General features: G+C 34.6%; 2 protein-coding genes across 2 annotated transcripts; both read right to left on the reverse strand.

Annotated features, from left to right (window-relative positions):
- Positions 1-1,073: 1,073 nt before the first annotated feature.
- polb (polymerase (DNA directed), beta) lies at positions 1,074-9,445 on the reverse strand. The gene is made up of 14 exons (XM_028457327.1): positions 9,248-9,445; positions 9,078-9,135; positions 7,304-7,370; positions 6,304-6,378; positions 6,163-6,221; positions 6,024-6,073; positions 5,863-5,914; positions 4,588-4,642; positions 4,427-4,499; positions 4,280-4,350; positions 4,105-4,191; positions 3,949-4,016; positions 1,991-2,130; positions 1,074-1,907 (listed from the first exon to the last, which is right to left on the reverse strand). Exons 1-14 carry the CDS (start codon positions 9,306-9,308, stop codon positions 1,813-1,815), a joined length of 1,011 nt encoding a protein of 336 aa, XP_028313128.1. The 5' UTR covers positions 9,309-9,445; the 3' UTR covers positions 1,074-1,812.
- A 271-nt stretch (positions 9,446-9,716) lies between these two features.
- Positions 9,717-16,564, reverse strand: enkd1 (enkurin domain containing 1). The gene is made up of 8 exons (XM_028457325.1): positions 16,427-16,564; positions 15,427-15,517; positions 14,049-14,273; positions 13,093-13,265; positions 12,862-13,008; positions 11,317-11,459; positions 10,710-10,846; positions 9,717-10,627 (listed from the first exon to the last, which is right to left on the reverse strand). Exons 2-8 carry the CDS (start codon positions 15,509-15,511, stop codon positions 10,467-10,469), a joined length of 1,071 nt encoding a protein of 356 aa, XP_028313126.1. The 5' UTR covers positions 15,512-15,517; positions 16,427-16,564; the 3' UTR covers positions 9,717-10,466.
- Between the last annotated feature and the right edge of the window lie 280 nt (positions 16,565-16,844).

A 16,844-nucleotide genomic window follows, 5' to 3' on the forward strand; every position in this document is an offset into this window, starting at 1 on the left:
GAAAAATGAGAAAATTGGGAAAAACTCCAAAATTCAAAAGTAAGGCTATAGTAAGGCATAAAAATTTAATTTTTTTTTTTTTTTTCTGAGATAAGGCTATCATAGGACCCTTAAAACTTGTGTAAATATGATGAGCACACTTACACTGGGGTGAAAATGCAGAAAGGCATGAAAAATGAGAATATTGTGAAAAACTCCAAACTTCGGAGGGAACGCTATAGTAAGGCATAAAAATTAAATTTTTTTTTTTTTTTTTTTTCTGAGATAAGGCTATCATAGGACCTTTAAAACTTGTTTAAATAAGATGAGCACACTTAAACTGGGGTTAAAATGCAGTAAGGCATGAAAAATGATAAAATTGTGAAAAACTCCAAACTTCGGAGGGAAGGCTATAGTAAGGCATAAAAATTTAATTTTTTTTTGTTTTTTTTTTTTTCTGAAATAAGGCTATCATAGGAACCTTAAAACTTGTTTAAATATGATGAGCACACTTAAACTGGGGTGAAAATGCAGTAAGGCAAGAAAAATTAGAAAATTGTGAAAAACTCCAAAATTCAAAAGTAAGGCTATAGTAAGGCATAAAAATTGAAAAATGTTTTTTTTTTTTTTTTTTTTGAGGTAAGGCTATCATAGGACCCTAAAAACTTGTTTAAATATGATGAGCACACTTAAACTGGGGTGAAAATGCAGTAAGGCATGAAAAATGAGAAAATTGTGAAAAACTCCAAAATTCAAAAGTAAGGCTATAGCAAGGCATAAAAATTAAAAAAATTTTTTTCCTGAGATAAGGCTATCATAGGACCCTTAAAACTTGTTTTAATATGATGAGCACACTTAAACTGGGGTGAGAAAATTGTGAAAAACTCAAACTTCGGAGGGAAGGCTATAGTAAGGCATAAAAATTGATATATTTTTTTTCTCAGATAAGGCTATCATAAGATCCTTAAAACATTTCCTTCAATGTTTGCGCTTTTATTTAGTAGCTAGATTTTTTTTTTTAACACCTACCACCTGGACCTGTTTGAAATCCTGTATGTGTGTCTGTGATCAAGAAAAAGAAACTTGCAAGAAAATATGAAACCCATTTATTTACCTCAGACATTTTTAATGATACCAGACACACACATTATGACATTTAAATGACTCCACAACCATGCACAAATAAAAAGTAGGTACATTCTACTTCTTCTTTTCACATTAAAAGCACAATTCTTCACATCAGTGTATTTCATGAACCCTTTGGGAGAAGAAAACAACTATTATCCTCATGTAATTTCACTCATTCATTGAGTTCGACTCTGAAACAAAAATGATTCATTCCAAGTCAGAGAATGAGCCTCAGCATTTATTAAGTAGCGGTATTTGTTGCTTGATTATTGAACCTTATTTAGAAACTATTGATATTTTTCAAAAGGATCTAAGTAAAGATGACATGCAACACTGGTTAAATATTTTAATCATAACAACAATGTTATAAAGAGGATCAGAACATTTTGGTTATTATTCCTTTCAGGTTTTTAAGTCGAGGATTTCCCTGAGAGAAAATCAACTGTTACATTATGAGGACATTAACCAGAACAAAAATCCTTGACTCTCCGTTCAAGATAAAAATATAATAAAAATAAAAACCCGCTCTTGCCCAAAGAACATTTATCTTTTCTCATCTTTTAAAATGAATCCATAGAGAACAAAAAAGGTTTAAAAAATATCAAAAATGAACTTTGTAACAATTTTATCCTTGATAATATGAATGATGACATAACACACACAAACACACATTGCCTTCAATTCGTAGCTGCAACAGAACCTGTTCTACTCGCTGCGGTCCTTCGGCTCTTTGTATTTATATTGGATGTAATCAAAGATGTCTTTCTCGCTGTCCACCAATAGGGGCTCACCTGCCACACCTACAACATCCACAGAAAAACAAACAAATCAAAAAACGTAATTTTTCTCAAACTGATCAAAATGAAACATGGGTTGAACTCACCAGTGACCCCCAGGGGCCGTATAGTGTACTCATTAAGAGTGAAGCCCTTCTCCAGTGCATGAGTTCTCATATTTTTATTAAAGATGTCACTCCCAGTGAAATACAGAACTCCACAGTAGTACTGGTCTTTGGGGATTAATCTGTAAAAAAATAAAAACAATAATTAAAACAATGAATAAGAGGAAGCATTATAATTAACAGTGCAAAAAGTTTTTAGACAAATAGGTTCAGAAATGTCATTTATTACAGTTTTCATCTTAAATAGCTGCATGTGAAAGCAAAACAAATGCATTATGTATGGATGATTTCAATAGTTATATTGTAGATATATTCATTTATTTAAAATTGTCACAACAGAGGGGTATTCCATAAAGGAGGGTTAACAAATTCTGGGTATATCCATAAACTCTGGGTCAAAATACCCCACGATGGGAAACTCTGGATATCGGATTCCATTACAGCTGGTATGAAGTGGGTCAATCAACCCTGAGTATGTAAACCTTGGTTTCTTTTACGTGCACGCACGTGATAAAAAGCCATCATCAATGGATCGACAGTTACACGAACTACCATGGTAACCACCCGGAGGAGAGTGATTTATTCACCCTGATGGGTGAAATAAGCCGGCGTTTGAAGAATATGAGTCTGTTCTAAAGGTGAGTTCACACTGAACGCACCTTCAGTGGATATAGTGGCTAAAATCACCCATTATTAGTCACGCTTTTTGGTCGATTCATCACTTTATTGCTTCAGTGACGTGACGAGCGGGGAACAATATGAATAAAATGTGTTTGAGGAGACGTGGTAGCAGCATAGGATGGCTGCATAGAGAGCCCTCCCGTTACACTGGCTATATGACTGCCGCTTCATATCGCATCATTTATATACATTTTTAATGTAATATTATCGCCAGAGTCATCTCGACGTCCAAAAAATGTCATAAAAAAAGACTGAAGCGAGACGCGAACCCGCGACCTTTTGCTTTCAAGAGCGGTGTATTCACAGGTTTGTATCCAGGGAACTTTACTACAGACGTCAGTAGGTGTTTTAATGCATTTCAACTTCTCAGTGACTTTCCCTAAATGCTCTGCATCCACAATATTAGAAAGAAAACTACTGATTGCAAAAAAAAAAATACAACATTAGTAATAATGTGAGCATGTCTGTGGTGTATGATGTTACTAATGTGTTTTAGAGAAGAGTGTAAAGTAAAAGTAATTGTTCCTTGAGAAATGGTCTTCAGGTGGACGGGGCCAGGTAGAAACCCAGGGTTTCTTTGATAAAACCTGCCAGCGACCAGGTTTAGTTCACGGACAATGTTGCCATGGTAGCACTCAGAGAAGAACATACCTTGAGTATCCCATTCCAATACGCAGAGTTTCCCTGATTTGAGCCCGAACATACTCAGAGTTTGAACATAACCCGATTTATGGAACACCCCTCAGTCTATTCTTTATCTTTCTGTGAAGAAATTATCGTAAAAAAGAAATAAAAATGTTTTAAGGCGTTTTGTGTGTTCGGAGTCATTTTGTGCATTTTTAAAAATTATTTTGTGTGCTATGAGTCATTTTGTAGATTTTTGCTTTCATTTTGTGCATTTTTGTGTTATGAATAATTTTGTATATTTTTGGAGTGATTTTCTGTATTTTTGGAGTGATTTTCTGTATTTTTCGTGTCATTTTATGCATTTTTGTTGTTTATGCAATGTTTTGTGTGTTATGTTATGTGTTGAGTCATTTGGTGAATCTTTGTTTTATTAAAATTTTATAGTCATTTTGTCTGTTTTTGGAGTGATTTTCTGGATTTTTGTTGTCATTTTCTGCATTTATTTTGGGGGCCATATGTGGCCCATGTCTGTTTTATTGTTTATTGGATCTTAAAAAAAAATCTATACCAATGCATCAGTAAATGAACAAAATCAGAGGCTTAAAATGAAAGTGCTGTGTGAAGAACAGCACCTGATATCAATGCGCCTGTGAATATACTCCTCTTCATCTTCATCACTCTGCTGCAGCTGGCAAACTCCCTGCAGAGAACCATTAACTGTTAGTGAAATTGTGTACTGTAATTGTACAGGTACTAGTTTTCTGCATGAGGGAAACATTAAGTCTCACCATGAACTTGGTGTCTCCTTTGGACAGAGTGTCGGTCACAAAACCAATGGACTCAAAATGTTCAACCACAGCATGGAGGAGTTTAGGCTGGAGCATCGACAACGGAAAAATACAAGACAAATTAACCACAGATTATAGACATGACTAGGCATTAATGAAGAGAAAGGAGACTGACCTGCTTTGCAGTCTGAGAAGTGTATTTTGGGTGAGTCAGCAGAATATCAATATCACCACTTGATGCTGCACCTGAAAAATACAAAGTTATTGTTACTAATATTTAATTTGTAGTGATTTAATAGAAACCAACTCAATAAGATGATACCTCTCCTGTAGCTTCCACAGATCGTCCCAATATAGTCAGTACCAACTGTCACCAATTCCTTCAGAATAAGAGTCTACAAACAAATAAAAACACAAGACAAATGTCATCATTTCCAAAACTTCACATTATTAAGTTCAATCGTGGAGATTATTATTTTTCACCTCCATCTTTTCCATTTCAACTCTTGGAATTCTTTTCTCAAATTCTTCAAAATACCTGAAAGTAAAGTGTGATAAATAAACTGAACATCTATCCACTACAGCAGGGGTGTCAAACTCATTTTAGTTCAGAGCAGGCACGGCGCCAGGATTTTTAGTGGTACAGGATTGATATGTGGGAGTGCTGAGAATATTTTAAAAAAATATTATTAATTTCACAAAGAGTTTCTCATTTTTTCTTCAATAAAAGAAGTTGAGCAACGCAGAATGTTAAATATTCTTTGACCAAATTCAGTTGAAACATATCTAACAAATTAGTTAAGCATAATACAAGTGACCACAAGGCAATGGCAAAAAAAAAAAATTTTGAGCAAAAGTTACCTAAAAAAAAAAATAATCACTCTTTCGCCTGCCAATAATCAGACAATAAATCTAAAATGCAAAACGTCAGGGAAGAACTAACTCACCCTAGTTGTTTTATAGGAGAACGATTTCTGCGTGTTTGGACAGGCAAGATTGCTGAGTCGAGGGTTTGCCTTTCAGTTACTCAGGTATGTTTTAATGCACCGCATGCAGGAAAAACTGCCCTCACATGAAGCGGAGGTGACATGTAGCATGACAGAAACGTTTGTGGAGGCTCCCTGGGAGACGGGCTCTCATTCTGGATCGGATCTGTACGGAACTCGACATTTTGACAGAGGTCACAACCTGACATCAATCCACCAAATTTGAATTAAATTATAATTTATTAAACTGTATAGGAATGTTTAAAAGTCGTAAATGGGCTTTCCAATGTTAATTTAAGAAAAATAAAAATAAATAAATCGCTGAGTCAGCAATCTGGATAGGATCTGGATCCCGTTTGGTCAGATGTTGCATGTCATAGCCTTACATCATCCTGCAAAATCTTGAACGAATCAATGAAGATCTGACGGAGATATGAATTTTAGAACTTTTGCCCCATGCTAAAGATGGGGAATTTTGCGATTTTTTATATTTTTTTGTGACGTTGATCTTCAACCTACCTTCATCAAAATGTAATGTCTCATCTGTTCCCAAAAACCAATTAACAGGAGTGGATTCGTCAAAAATTGAGGACACTATCGTGTACACAGACAGATACGCATACAAAAATGACAACCAATATACTTGCGAAAATTGTTTTCGAAAGTAACAGAGAGACAGACAGACAGACCGACCGAGACAGACGCAAGGTAAAACATAACCTTGTTCTCTGCGCTTCACGCTTGGCGGAGGTGATAAATTGTGTAGACTTACTTCAGGCCAATTTGTTGATGATGATTGAGTTTGTGTTCAATCTTTTTCAAATCTAAAGATACAGAAAAAAAATCATGTATGGCCTCAATAAACTTAGACTTCACCTTAAACATTGAATTTCAATTTTTCAGACTGAACAAAGTCACTCAAAAACACTGAACCTTCTAAAGTCTTCACTCCTTCGTCAAAAAACTTCCTTGCAGCAGCAGGACTGGAATCAAGATAAAAGAGAAGCAATGACAATCAGACGTAAAAATCTATTGTAATAAAATTTATTTCATTTCTTCAACACGAACATACCCAATCCCTGTGACTCTGGTGAGAAAATTGATGGAGGAGCTGGTGTCATCATTTCGAATCTGAAAAGCAAAAAAAAATGTATTAAAAACCTTTAGCCTGTAGTTTAATATGATATTATATAATAAATGCTCTCTGACTCACCTTTTCCAGTTTCCTCAGTTTGCCTGTTTGTAGGAACTCGTCGATCTTTTCTGCTATTTTAGCTCCAACGCCATCCTAACAAGATTTAATAAAAAGCACAAGGTGCTGAGACAGGGACTGTGGTCAACTTTATGTGTGTAAAAGAACAAAAAAACCCACTGAGATAAGATGCTGCAACAGTGCTAACACAAATCCAGAATGTAATTCCAGCAAGTTCATTTTGTCTTCTTTTTGAATAATATGTTATGGTTTTTTTCAGGAAGTTTAATTTGATCTCCTGACATGTTTCGACTGCTGAACTTCAGTCTTCCACAAAGGCGTCTACTGATTGCTTTGATGTGTCTTCACAACAGGAGATCAAAGTAAATTTCTTGAAAAAAAGTTGTCTGAATGAACAAAACCTTTACATACAAATCCACACAGTCGGAAACCCTAAATTATTAATAATTTATCAAACTCCTTTATTAAAAGGTACATATAAAATTACCTAAACCACAAGCACTCAACTTGTGGGTCATGAGCATATGCCTGAAAGGGCAATATTTCAGCTTTTTATTTTGTTGCTTTCAAAGCAAAGAAGAGGCAACCAGAAAAAAATGTCATTTCTTAGACTTTTATTATCAGTGTATGGAGGGAAAAAAAGGTTTTCTTCATTACATTCAAATTATAAATCCGAATCAAAAGGTGGCACTAGTGCTTTGTTTCAGGTTTAAATGAACCACCTTAAATAAATTGTACAAAAACAAATAAATAATAGATTAACAATTTGAGGGAACAATGAACAATCAAGTTGGGTTGCAGCTTGTATTCAAGCAGCACTTACCTAAATCTTTTCAGATAAAGTTTAACCTTTAACCTATGAAATCCAAAGTTAAATCTAAACTTTGTAAAAGCTAAAAAAAAAAAAGGAAGATATTTGTAACAGAAGCAACTGTGTGCTCAGAAAGTGATTCAGATTAGCACTTCAAAACAAAGATGTGTAAAAAGATTAAACACGTACCAGTTTCTTGGCCTCTTCTCCATTTCTGATCTTGTTGGGATATTTAGAAATGGCAGAGGCGGCTTTCCTAAAATGGAAACAGAAAACTATTAAATATGAATAAACAAATAATAAGAAAAAGGACATCCATACATTAAGTTAAGTTATTGCTATTGTGCAAACCACAAAAGCATAAATCACCAATAAAAAATAAGAATATTACTGCATTACTGGTTCATTGGGTGTGACGGGTAAAGTAATGCAGACAATATTGACTTACTCCGGTGCTGCCATGACGATTAGTTTAATTGTTCTGAGTGGAATAATGGTAAATAGTAAATGGACTTGATTTATATAGCGCTTTCATGCCTAAACTGAAGTAGTCCCAAAGCACTTTACAATATCAACCCATTCACCCACTAATGGGAGTGAGCTGCCATGTAAGGCACTGGTCAACCACTGGGAGCAACTTAGGGTTCAGCGTTTTGCCCAAGGACACTTCGACGAGTATAGACTTGGATCGAACCCCAACCTCTCGATCAGAAGACAACCCCTGACTGGTTTTAGTCTCTAGTCTGTCGTTACCTACATCTACTGATGATTCTTTTCATATTATCTTTCTATAACTATCACATTCCATGTCTGAGCACGGTTATACACATATATTGAAATCAATTTGTCATAAGCAGGAAAATAGGTAGGTTACCCTACAATATGGTCATTGGTCATGGGCAAGAGAGGTTAACTGATGTATGCAAATATGCATTCTACCAAGAACACATTTGAGATATTCATTATTGGTTGGCTTGCATCCAGTTGGGAAAAAGGGGATCTGTTCTTAATAATAAATATTTTAAAAGATCGTGAATGAGTTTTCTTAATCCCAAGAAGACAAAAAAAGAAGAAAAAAATACACACAAAAAAATCTAATTCACTTCTTACTACAGCTTACTGAACTACAGATGGGCAACTTGGGTCCCAAATGTAAATACACAAAATGACTCCAAAAACACAAGGAATGGCAGAAAAATACACAAAAATTTTGCAAAAATACAGAGAAAACAGCAAAAAATAAATAAAATCACTGTAATACAAGATTACAAATATATATATAAAAATAAAAAAAATAAAAAAATAATACTCTAAACACAAATAAAATGACTACAATCAATAACGTTAAAAAATTTTTTTTTACAAAAAGACATTAAAAAATGACACCAAAACCACACAAAATATACAGGATGACAAAAAAAATATATTTAAAAAAATGACAACATGACTCCAAAAGCACACGGAATGGCAGACAAATACACAAAATTTTCAAAAGTTTGCAAAGAAAATTGCATAAATACACGGAAAACAGCAAAAATAAACAAAATGACTCCAAAAACATAAAGGATTACAAATATATAAATAGGACACCAAAAATACATAAAATGACTCTAAAAACCCACAAAGTGACTACAATAAATAACTGAAAAAATAAACAAAACCACACTAAATATGCTCAAACAAATGACTCCAAAACGACAACAAAAACACACAAAATGACTCCTAAAAAATAAAACAACAAAACATCACATTTTTGTGACCCCCGCTGTGATAAAAGTTGCTTATCTCTGGTAAAGTTGATGTGAGATTTGTGATTTAAATAAATAATCATCTTTAGTTTAACTTATTCATTCATAATGTGTTTAACACATTACTGCTGGTGGTGAGTGTTCATTTTAGCAGTTGTCACTGAGAACAATGACAGCCTCTAAAGTCTACAACATAGAGCTTTTTAAAGTCTTACCTGTATGCATTGTACTTGTGTATCGCTCTGTTGACATTTTTCTCATAATTTGCGAGCTCTAAAAAAGACACGGAAGGTTAAGAAACAAACATTATGAATGTTACACGGGTGAAATATACATGTTTTGGATCGTCATGTTAACGCTTAGCTTGAGAATTGCTTTCACGTACCGACAAGAAAGTCAGTAATTCCCTGATTCGGAGACTCCTGCGGTGCTTTCCTCTTGCTCATCGTGGAGCAAAACAACCCCTCAAACAAACGCAGTAAAAAATACAAACTATGAATTAAAAGGACAAGTCCAGACTTATTTAAATACCGGCGAGTGGCGCATTAGCAATGCTAGCACACTGCTAACAATGAGCCACACACAAACACGAGCTGGAGGCGGGGCGTGTGTCTGACGTCATACAATTTCAAGATTCAGAACAATTTTGTTTGAAATATTGAATTTACTTTGACAGTTTCAGTCAATTTATTATTATTAATAATAATAATAATAAAAGTCAACATTTGTTTACAGCAACAACAAAAAAGCTAAACAATCCTTATGACGAGATTTCAGAATTCCACAACCACAATAATGAACAGGATTTAAATATACATTTATTAAAATGAAAAACAACAACATCTCTCGGTGCATGGTAGTCATTTTTTCCACAACACATTTTAAGATAGTATACATCTCCCACTATTGTTTACAGAGACTAGTAAAAACTATATTGGCTACATGTCTTTTCCCCTCTAGTTATGCTTTACTTTTCATTTATTTTCTATGTTTGTTTTTTCAGATGAATGTTGTGATGTACTGAAACCTGTTGGAACACCAGCAAACTGTCACAGACACAACTACCTTTACTTTAACATTTTTAAATTTAAGTTAGGAGCTTTAACTTTGAACTTATGACTGGAAATGATTCTTTAAAAAAAATCCTTTCATTGTTGATTTCAAACTCTGTTTGATGTTTAATAAATGCACCTTGAATTGCCTTGTGAATGGAATGCTCCATACAAACAAAATGTTCTCTGTCGTTTATTTAGAGACCCTAAAAACACCTAACATTCTTGATTTCGGACAGACACACATTCAGAGAGAATACTTACATTTAACTCAGACAGACATGAACTGATATGATCTTTTAACTGTTTTGGCAGTGTTGCTGTTCTCCAATGTAATAACCAGGCCTTTGTCTGAGGTAATGTAAATTCATTCTCACTTGACAATTTTTAACATTTCTCTCTGTGAGATGTATTCAAGCACTGTAAAATAATATTTTATAACGTTTAATGCTTCATTACAGAATAACATGATAATTTAATTGTATTTTTTTTTTATTTTTATCAAGAAGTAGATTTACAAAGCTCTAATTTTCTGTTCTTCCTCTAAATGTGTCAGGAATCTATTTTTATATAAACTTTGTCCCTGGAGAATATCTTGATGGCCTCCTCTATTTCAGAAAGCCTACAGTCAAGCTGAGCACGACGTGAGCGAATACTGAGGCTGTCAGCTTTGAGAGGGAGTGAGAGCATCTCTGCCACCAGGGAACGATGAGCTATGGAGAAAACAAACATGATTAAGATTATTAGTATTATTAGAGGCACAAGCACAGTTTAAAAACCATGAGCTAAACATACTCTCTTTCAGGGACTTCAGCGTCTCCTCTCTCTCACTCTCGGGCATCAGCGTGTGACCAGGTGGGACGGTTGGATCAGGTGTGTTTCTTTTCCGTTCCTCTGCCTCTTTGCGCCACTGCTCTTTCCTCTCCTCAATGCTACGAGTTCCACAGAAACAGGAAATTAGTTGGTTAACAGGTATTTAGGATCACCAAACCAGTTATCTTCAGAGGCGTCTGCTGATTGCATTGATGTTTCCTTTGAAGTTTAATGACTTCCGTGTAATAATTCAAGAAAGATTCTTTTTGTCTTCTTTTTTTTAATAATATCTTAAGGTTTTTTTTATTCAGACAACTGTTCCTCAGGAAATCCACTTTGATCTTCTGACATGTTTCTCCTGACAAAAAGAATCTTGCTGGAATTATTACGTGGAAGGAAACTTCAAAGGAAACAATCAGCAGATGCCTCTGACGCAGACTGGCAGGTGACAGTCGAAACATGTCAGGAGATCAAAGTGGATTTCCTGAGGAACAGTTGTCTGAATAAATCATTAACATACTGTATTACCAACTAAATATGCTTTTCTTGGTGATTGAAATCTTTAGAAATGTAATCTAGGAATACTCACTACTTCGGCACCTGTCCTTTGACTGCACTGGGGACTGGCTTATCTCGGAGGTTTGTTAGCGACTGTGACCGACAAAGAACGGTTTTTCCTGCAGCTCGTGCGTTGTGCTTTATGAAGTTCACACTGTGGCCGTGAACCTGTAACTGTAACACACATAAGAACAAAACATCAGGGAAAAAAAATGCAGTGGCACGTTAAGTGACTTAACCCTAACCTCTCACCAGGGGCACATTGTGGCTGCTCACTGCTTCTAACAGGTGGTTTAAAACACAGAGAACACAGTTCATGTCTGTACCTGTAGATATTGTCAGTTATCTGGATCACTGATCCTAATCATAATAACATGATCAGTCAACGAGATTCTAAGAAATTTCCATCCTGAATAATAACAATACAGTAGGTCAGATCAAAGTTCATAAAGATTAATCAGTTATGAACCGAGATAGGAATTTTAGAAAATTCTCCAGTGTTGAGAGATGGGGATTTTTTTTTTTTAATTTTTCAAACTGACCCAGAATCAGTATATTGACCCAGATCCCCTTCAAAATGTATTGTAATTTTCCATGATGTAAGGTCTAAATTTGGTTAAACTCTCATCAAAATCCATTAAGTGTTTTTAATGTAATTATAAGAACAAACAAACAAGATTAAGATGTTGGGTGTTATTATGATAGTAGAAAAGTTATCATGGAAATCGAATATAGATTATACAAAAGTGAAATTATCAGAAATTATGGCTGTTTTCCACAAGATAAAGCAGTCACTGAATCAAAAGGCCTTGTATATATTGTATAACTCACTGATTGTTCCGTATCTTATTGTATTAACGTGTGGGGCAGTGCCTGTAAATCATACACAAATCCATTTTTTCTTTTACAGAAACGAGCGCTGGGAACATACAAACCCAATATTTATACAGCAAAAATTATTAAAATTTCATAATTTGGTAGAATACAATATTTTAAACACCATGTTCAAAGCTCATTTAAAAATCTCATCCAAAAATCTGCATAAAAAAATCATTAAGAGAGAAAGTGATTATAACTTGGGAGGAATAGAGATACTAAAAAAACCCAAATTGAGAACAGTGACAAAAGAAAGGTGCATTTCAGTTCAGGGGGTCAGACGATGGAACAATCTAAATGATGACATCAAATAATCAAGATAATGATGTAGATATAATCAAAAAGAATGTGTTATGTATTATGTTAAAGAAATATGAGACATAAGTGTACCTTTATCCTGGTTTCAAATGACTTGTGAAAATGCCTTTGTTTAATGTTATTAATTTTTTTTTGCAGATGTTACAAGTTTTACTTCTTTCTGCTCATTTTCATTCATCCTTTTCTCTTTTTTTCAATGTATAGGAGAAATAAATGAGTTTTAATGTCTTGAATGAAATAAATAAAACAAAAAAACAAACAAACAGTGGTAAAAATATCAGTCTCTGGAGCATGATGTCCATGCTTTTCTAACCTTTCCTATCAAGTTCATAATAACAATCATCTCTAATGGGTAGGTAATGGTGTATAAACATTTGTTCACCTGTAACTCCTTGTCTTGCACAGAGCTGCAAGACAGACGTCGTTGCAGAGCTAAAGGTGCAGGTTTGGATGATTGTCTCGATGGAGATCCATGAGAATGTCCTTTCAGAAAGTTTTGACATTCTGGTTTAACCGTAGAATTGGCCACCTAAGATATAAGAAAGAATCTAGTTAATATAAACATATTGGGGGTAAAAATAGTCTAGATCAAGGCCTTGTATCTGCTCCATGCCTGCAGCTGAGCCACCACCCTGGATGGGGTGTTCTGGTATTTTGAGGAAGTCCAAAGAGCTTTGACTGGAACAGGACGGGCCTGTGCTCTCTCCGCCTCCTGCTCCTTGCAGCGTCTCTGGATCTCTCGAAGACGACGTACATTCTCTTTAGCAAAGTCAGGCACGCGGTGCTCTGGAACGCAGAGTCACAGAAGATTAGCGGTATGCACTGTCATGAATCCAACACTAAAGCATATGATTTATATTGCGATATAACGCAATATCATTAATTACAAATTTAACCCTTACAAGTACAAAATGGTATAAAATAAAATGTATTTCTTTTTTTTTTTTCAAACTTGTGAGAACAAGCAAAAGGTAACTAACTGTAATTCAAGTACCAATATCAAAAACAAGTGGTATATCTATCAAACTGTCAACTCACATTTTAATTACAAAAGAAAAAAAAAGTAACCACATCCCCTAAAATGCATTGAGGAGTGAGGTATTTTAACAGGTTTTATTTAGTTCACTGACTGGGCGTTTACGTGCTATGCATATGTTAGCACAATGAAATGTTTTTTTTGTAAAAAAAAAAATTTAAAAAATTGATAAGAACATTTTTTGGATCGATACAATAATTGCACAGTGAAATATTGCGAATATGGCTGAATCACTTTTTTCTTACACCCTTATATGAGATTGCTCTAATAAAGTTGTGTATAGAAAAGTTCAGAAAAGTGTCTCGCAATTCAAAATTACAACTCAAAAGATCTTAGCTCTACCTGTTTAAAGTGATATTCACACACTTTTTATAGATAGTAAAGTATTGCACACAGTTTTGATGTCTTTATACTGCAGTTTGAGATACTGGTTTAAATGATGATAATAAAATATACTCCTGTTTCTATTTTTACTGGAGTCAGAATGAAATGTGCAAGGGACAGTGTGAAGCACAGGAAGTAATTGTCCTCACTCTGTTTTGGGACAGGGGTCACTGAGACACCATCGAGTTTGAGAAGGTCCCCCACAACCCCTCTGCGTCCTCGTTCAAGAATATGAGCAGCATTATAACCGATCCGAGGGTGAGGTGATGGAGTCCGAGCGCTGTAGCAGCCTGGATACAGGGTCGCATCTGGAGCTACTGGCCCTGAGAGCAGTGCTAATGTCGAGTCCTGATTTCCTTCTATTCGCCCACGGGCTGAAAGAGGAGAAAAAGTGTCAGTAAAATATCGGACCATCCAGGTGGAAAAAGATCAAAGGGCATGTTAAAACACGATATGAAACAACGACCTGAAATGTAATAAAACCCAAAATGCAATTACTGGTCAATAATGTAATAAGATGCTGAGCCCAAAACGTAAAAACTTTTTGTAAAAACTAAAAATAACTTGTAAAAATAAGTTTTGACCTTTTGGGCAAAGATGTTTACACTTTCAGATCAGCATATCGTTACATTATTGACTATGGATGTAGATTTGTCTTTATTATTCAATAAAAAAACCTTTAAAAAAAAAAAAAAAAAAAAAAAGGTTAACTTCAATCAAAAATAAATATTTTCAATTAAAGAAAAAAGTGTTTTTAATTGAAGTAATCTTTTTTGTATTTGGGCCATATTATGGGTAGAACATTTGTGTCTATTATTCAATCAAAAAATAAAACATCATTCAAAGAGAAAATTTAAATAAAATATTGTAAGTGTTCAAATGCAATTATTTGGGTGTAAATTTTAAATTTTTTTGTATTTGAACACTTTTTTTGATTGAAAATATTCCTTTTTGATTGAAAATTTTTTATTGATAGAAATGTTGTTTTTTTATTGAATAATAAACCAATTGTAACATTTTGGGTTGTATTATAGTTAAAAAAAATTGAATTTAGGGCTCATCACTTTTGCTATATTATTGACCAGTTCTTAAATTTCTTCATAACATTTTGGGTCTTGTTACATTTCAGATTGTTGTTGCATATCGGGCTCTAACAGGGCACAGACCGAGTGTGAAATGGTCTAAAGCTGCAGATAGGAGACAGTGGGATACAGTTATGGGACACAAGCTCAGGCTTGATCACCCTGTAGCTGACCACCTTTGATGAGGGTGTCTGGCGTTAAAAAGGCCAAAACACCCCCTGATTAAAAGGAACACTACTGATGATGGACAGTTTAACATCACAAGTATCTAAAGCTGTTTATATGAAGCTAATGATGCACATGGCTTTTATAAATTAAATCTTAGTGTTGTAAAGTAAACTTTACAATACATGCATTTTCACTTGTTAGATATTTACCAAGCATTTCTATATTATCAGAAAGATAGAGAATTCAGATTTAAACAGCCGTTGTGGCAGATTATTACCTGAGAAAGGTCGTTTGTAATACTGAGGAAACAGAGAAGGGTCTGGAGGGATCGGCCCCGATATTGATGAAGGTCCCTCACACATCTGAAGCTGTAAAGTCACATAAAGATGAACAAATAAACACAAATAAACACATTGAATATATAATCCACATATTCTTAGTCATGCCATTTCTGATCAACATTCAGCCACTTTCTATGGTTCACGTTGTGGTTTCTACCTATTATGTTGTTACCCACATGACACATTTGGCCTGGCACTGTTTTAGAGTTCATAAATGTACGTAAAGCCTGAGAATCTTTTTTTTTTTTAAATTGACTTCATTGGTGTTATTTCATTGAAAAAAAATAATTGTACTGTATTTCATTTCATACAGATGTGGAAAATAAAATAAGCTTATACAGCAACTTGATTTTTTATCTCTACGTTTAAGTTTGATGTTAACTGGGTAGAATATCGTGATATATCGTATCATGACCCACGTATTGTGATACATATCGTATTGCAACATCCTTGCCAATGCTCACCTCTTGTAACTAGTAACTTTTACTCTGAGTACTATCTAATGGGCTTCTTTTTACTTGTACTTAAGTATTTCTTTATTTATCAATAAAGTTTCAATAAAGTAACAATACTTCTACTTCAGTAAAATATATCAGTACTCTTTGTAGATTGATTAGCTTTACCAGCCTTTGTCCAATAGGTGGTGCTGTAGTTATACTTTAATTTTGGATATATATTGTTGATAGTTTGGCGATGTGAGGTCACACAAACAAGGCAAACACTGTGTAAAGATGAAGTAATCTGCAGTTTATTGATTTATTTTAGCACACTTAATATGGTCTGTACGGTTAGCTACTGCGTAAACATGGACGTCTAACTGAATGAAGTCATGCATAGATTAAAGCACTAACACGACAGCAGCAGACTATCCAAACGTCGACCAAACAATGAGCTTTAAAACGCTTATGAAAGTGAACTCTATTCGGATTTATTTACCTGTACGGCCGCCTTGTTTACCGCTTGAATTTGTCGTTCACGCAGACTGATGACGCTGGGTAATCAACACTTGTCGCCTCATTCGTCACCATAGCAACAGTGCAGCCACACATAGACATAGTTCAAACAGAGTAGAGCCATGCCGCAAAACTAAGCTTGACTGTGACGTTCACACGTGAGAGTTCAAATAAGAGCAAATACACCTCCTAGTAATGAATCCTAGTCAGTAACGTAAACTTTCTGCTAGTGTACGTGCCTACATTTGCATTATGTTCTTGTAGCAATGCTAGTCTAGCTTCTTTATGTCTATGCTAATCATGTTACTTAGGATGGAGTAATGGCTAAAAAAAATAAAATCATTAGTTTTGTTGTCTCACACAACATGATATTTATATTTATATTTCATAAAATGGACATC

This window comes from Gouania willdenowi, chromosome 9, assembly GCF_900634775.1.
Source record: "Gouania willdenowi chromosome 9, fGouWil2.1, whole genome shotgun sequence".
NCBI lineage: Eukaryota > Metazoa > Chordata > Actinopteri > Blenniiformes > Gobiesocidae > Gouania > Gouania willdenowi.

Coding starts and splice junctions, on each gene's coding strand:
- polb (XM_028457327.1), bottom strand. CDS start 9,308: ATGAGCAAGAGGAAAGCACCGCAGGAGTCTCCGAATCAGGGAATTACT. Junction 6,379..7,303: donor GAGAAGAGGCCAAGAAACTG/GTACGTGTTTAA, acceptor AAATCTTGTTAG/GATGGCGTTGGAGCTAAAAT. Junction 5,915..6,023: donor AGGAGTGAAGACTTTAGAAG/GTTCAGTGTTTT, acceptor CTGTATCTTTAG/ATTTGAAAAAGATTGAACAC.
- enkd1 (XM_028457325.1), bottom strand. CDS start 15,511: ATGTGTGAGGGACCTTCATCAATATCGGGGCCGATCCCTCCAGACCCT. Junction 13,266..14,048: donor GACCCCTGTCCCAAAACAGA/GTGAGGACAATT, acceptor TCTGCGTTCCAG/AGCACCGCGTGCCTGACTTT. Junction 11,460..12,861: donor TGCAAGACAAGGAGTTACAG/GTGAACAAATGT, acceptor TGTGTGTTACAG/TTACAGGTTCACGGCCACAG.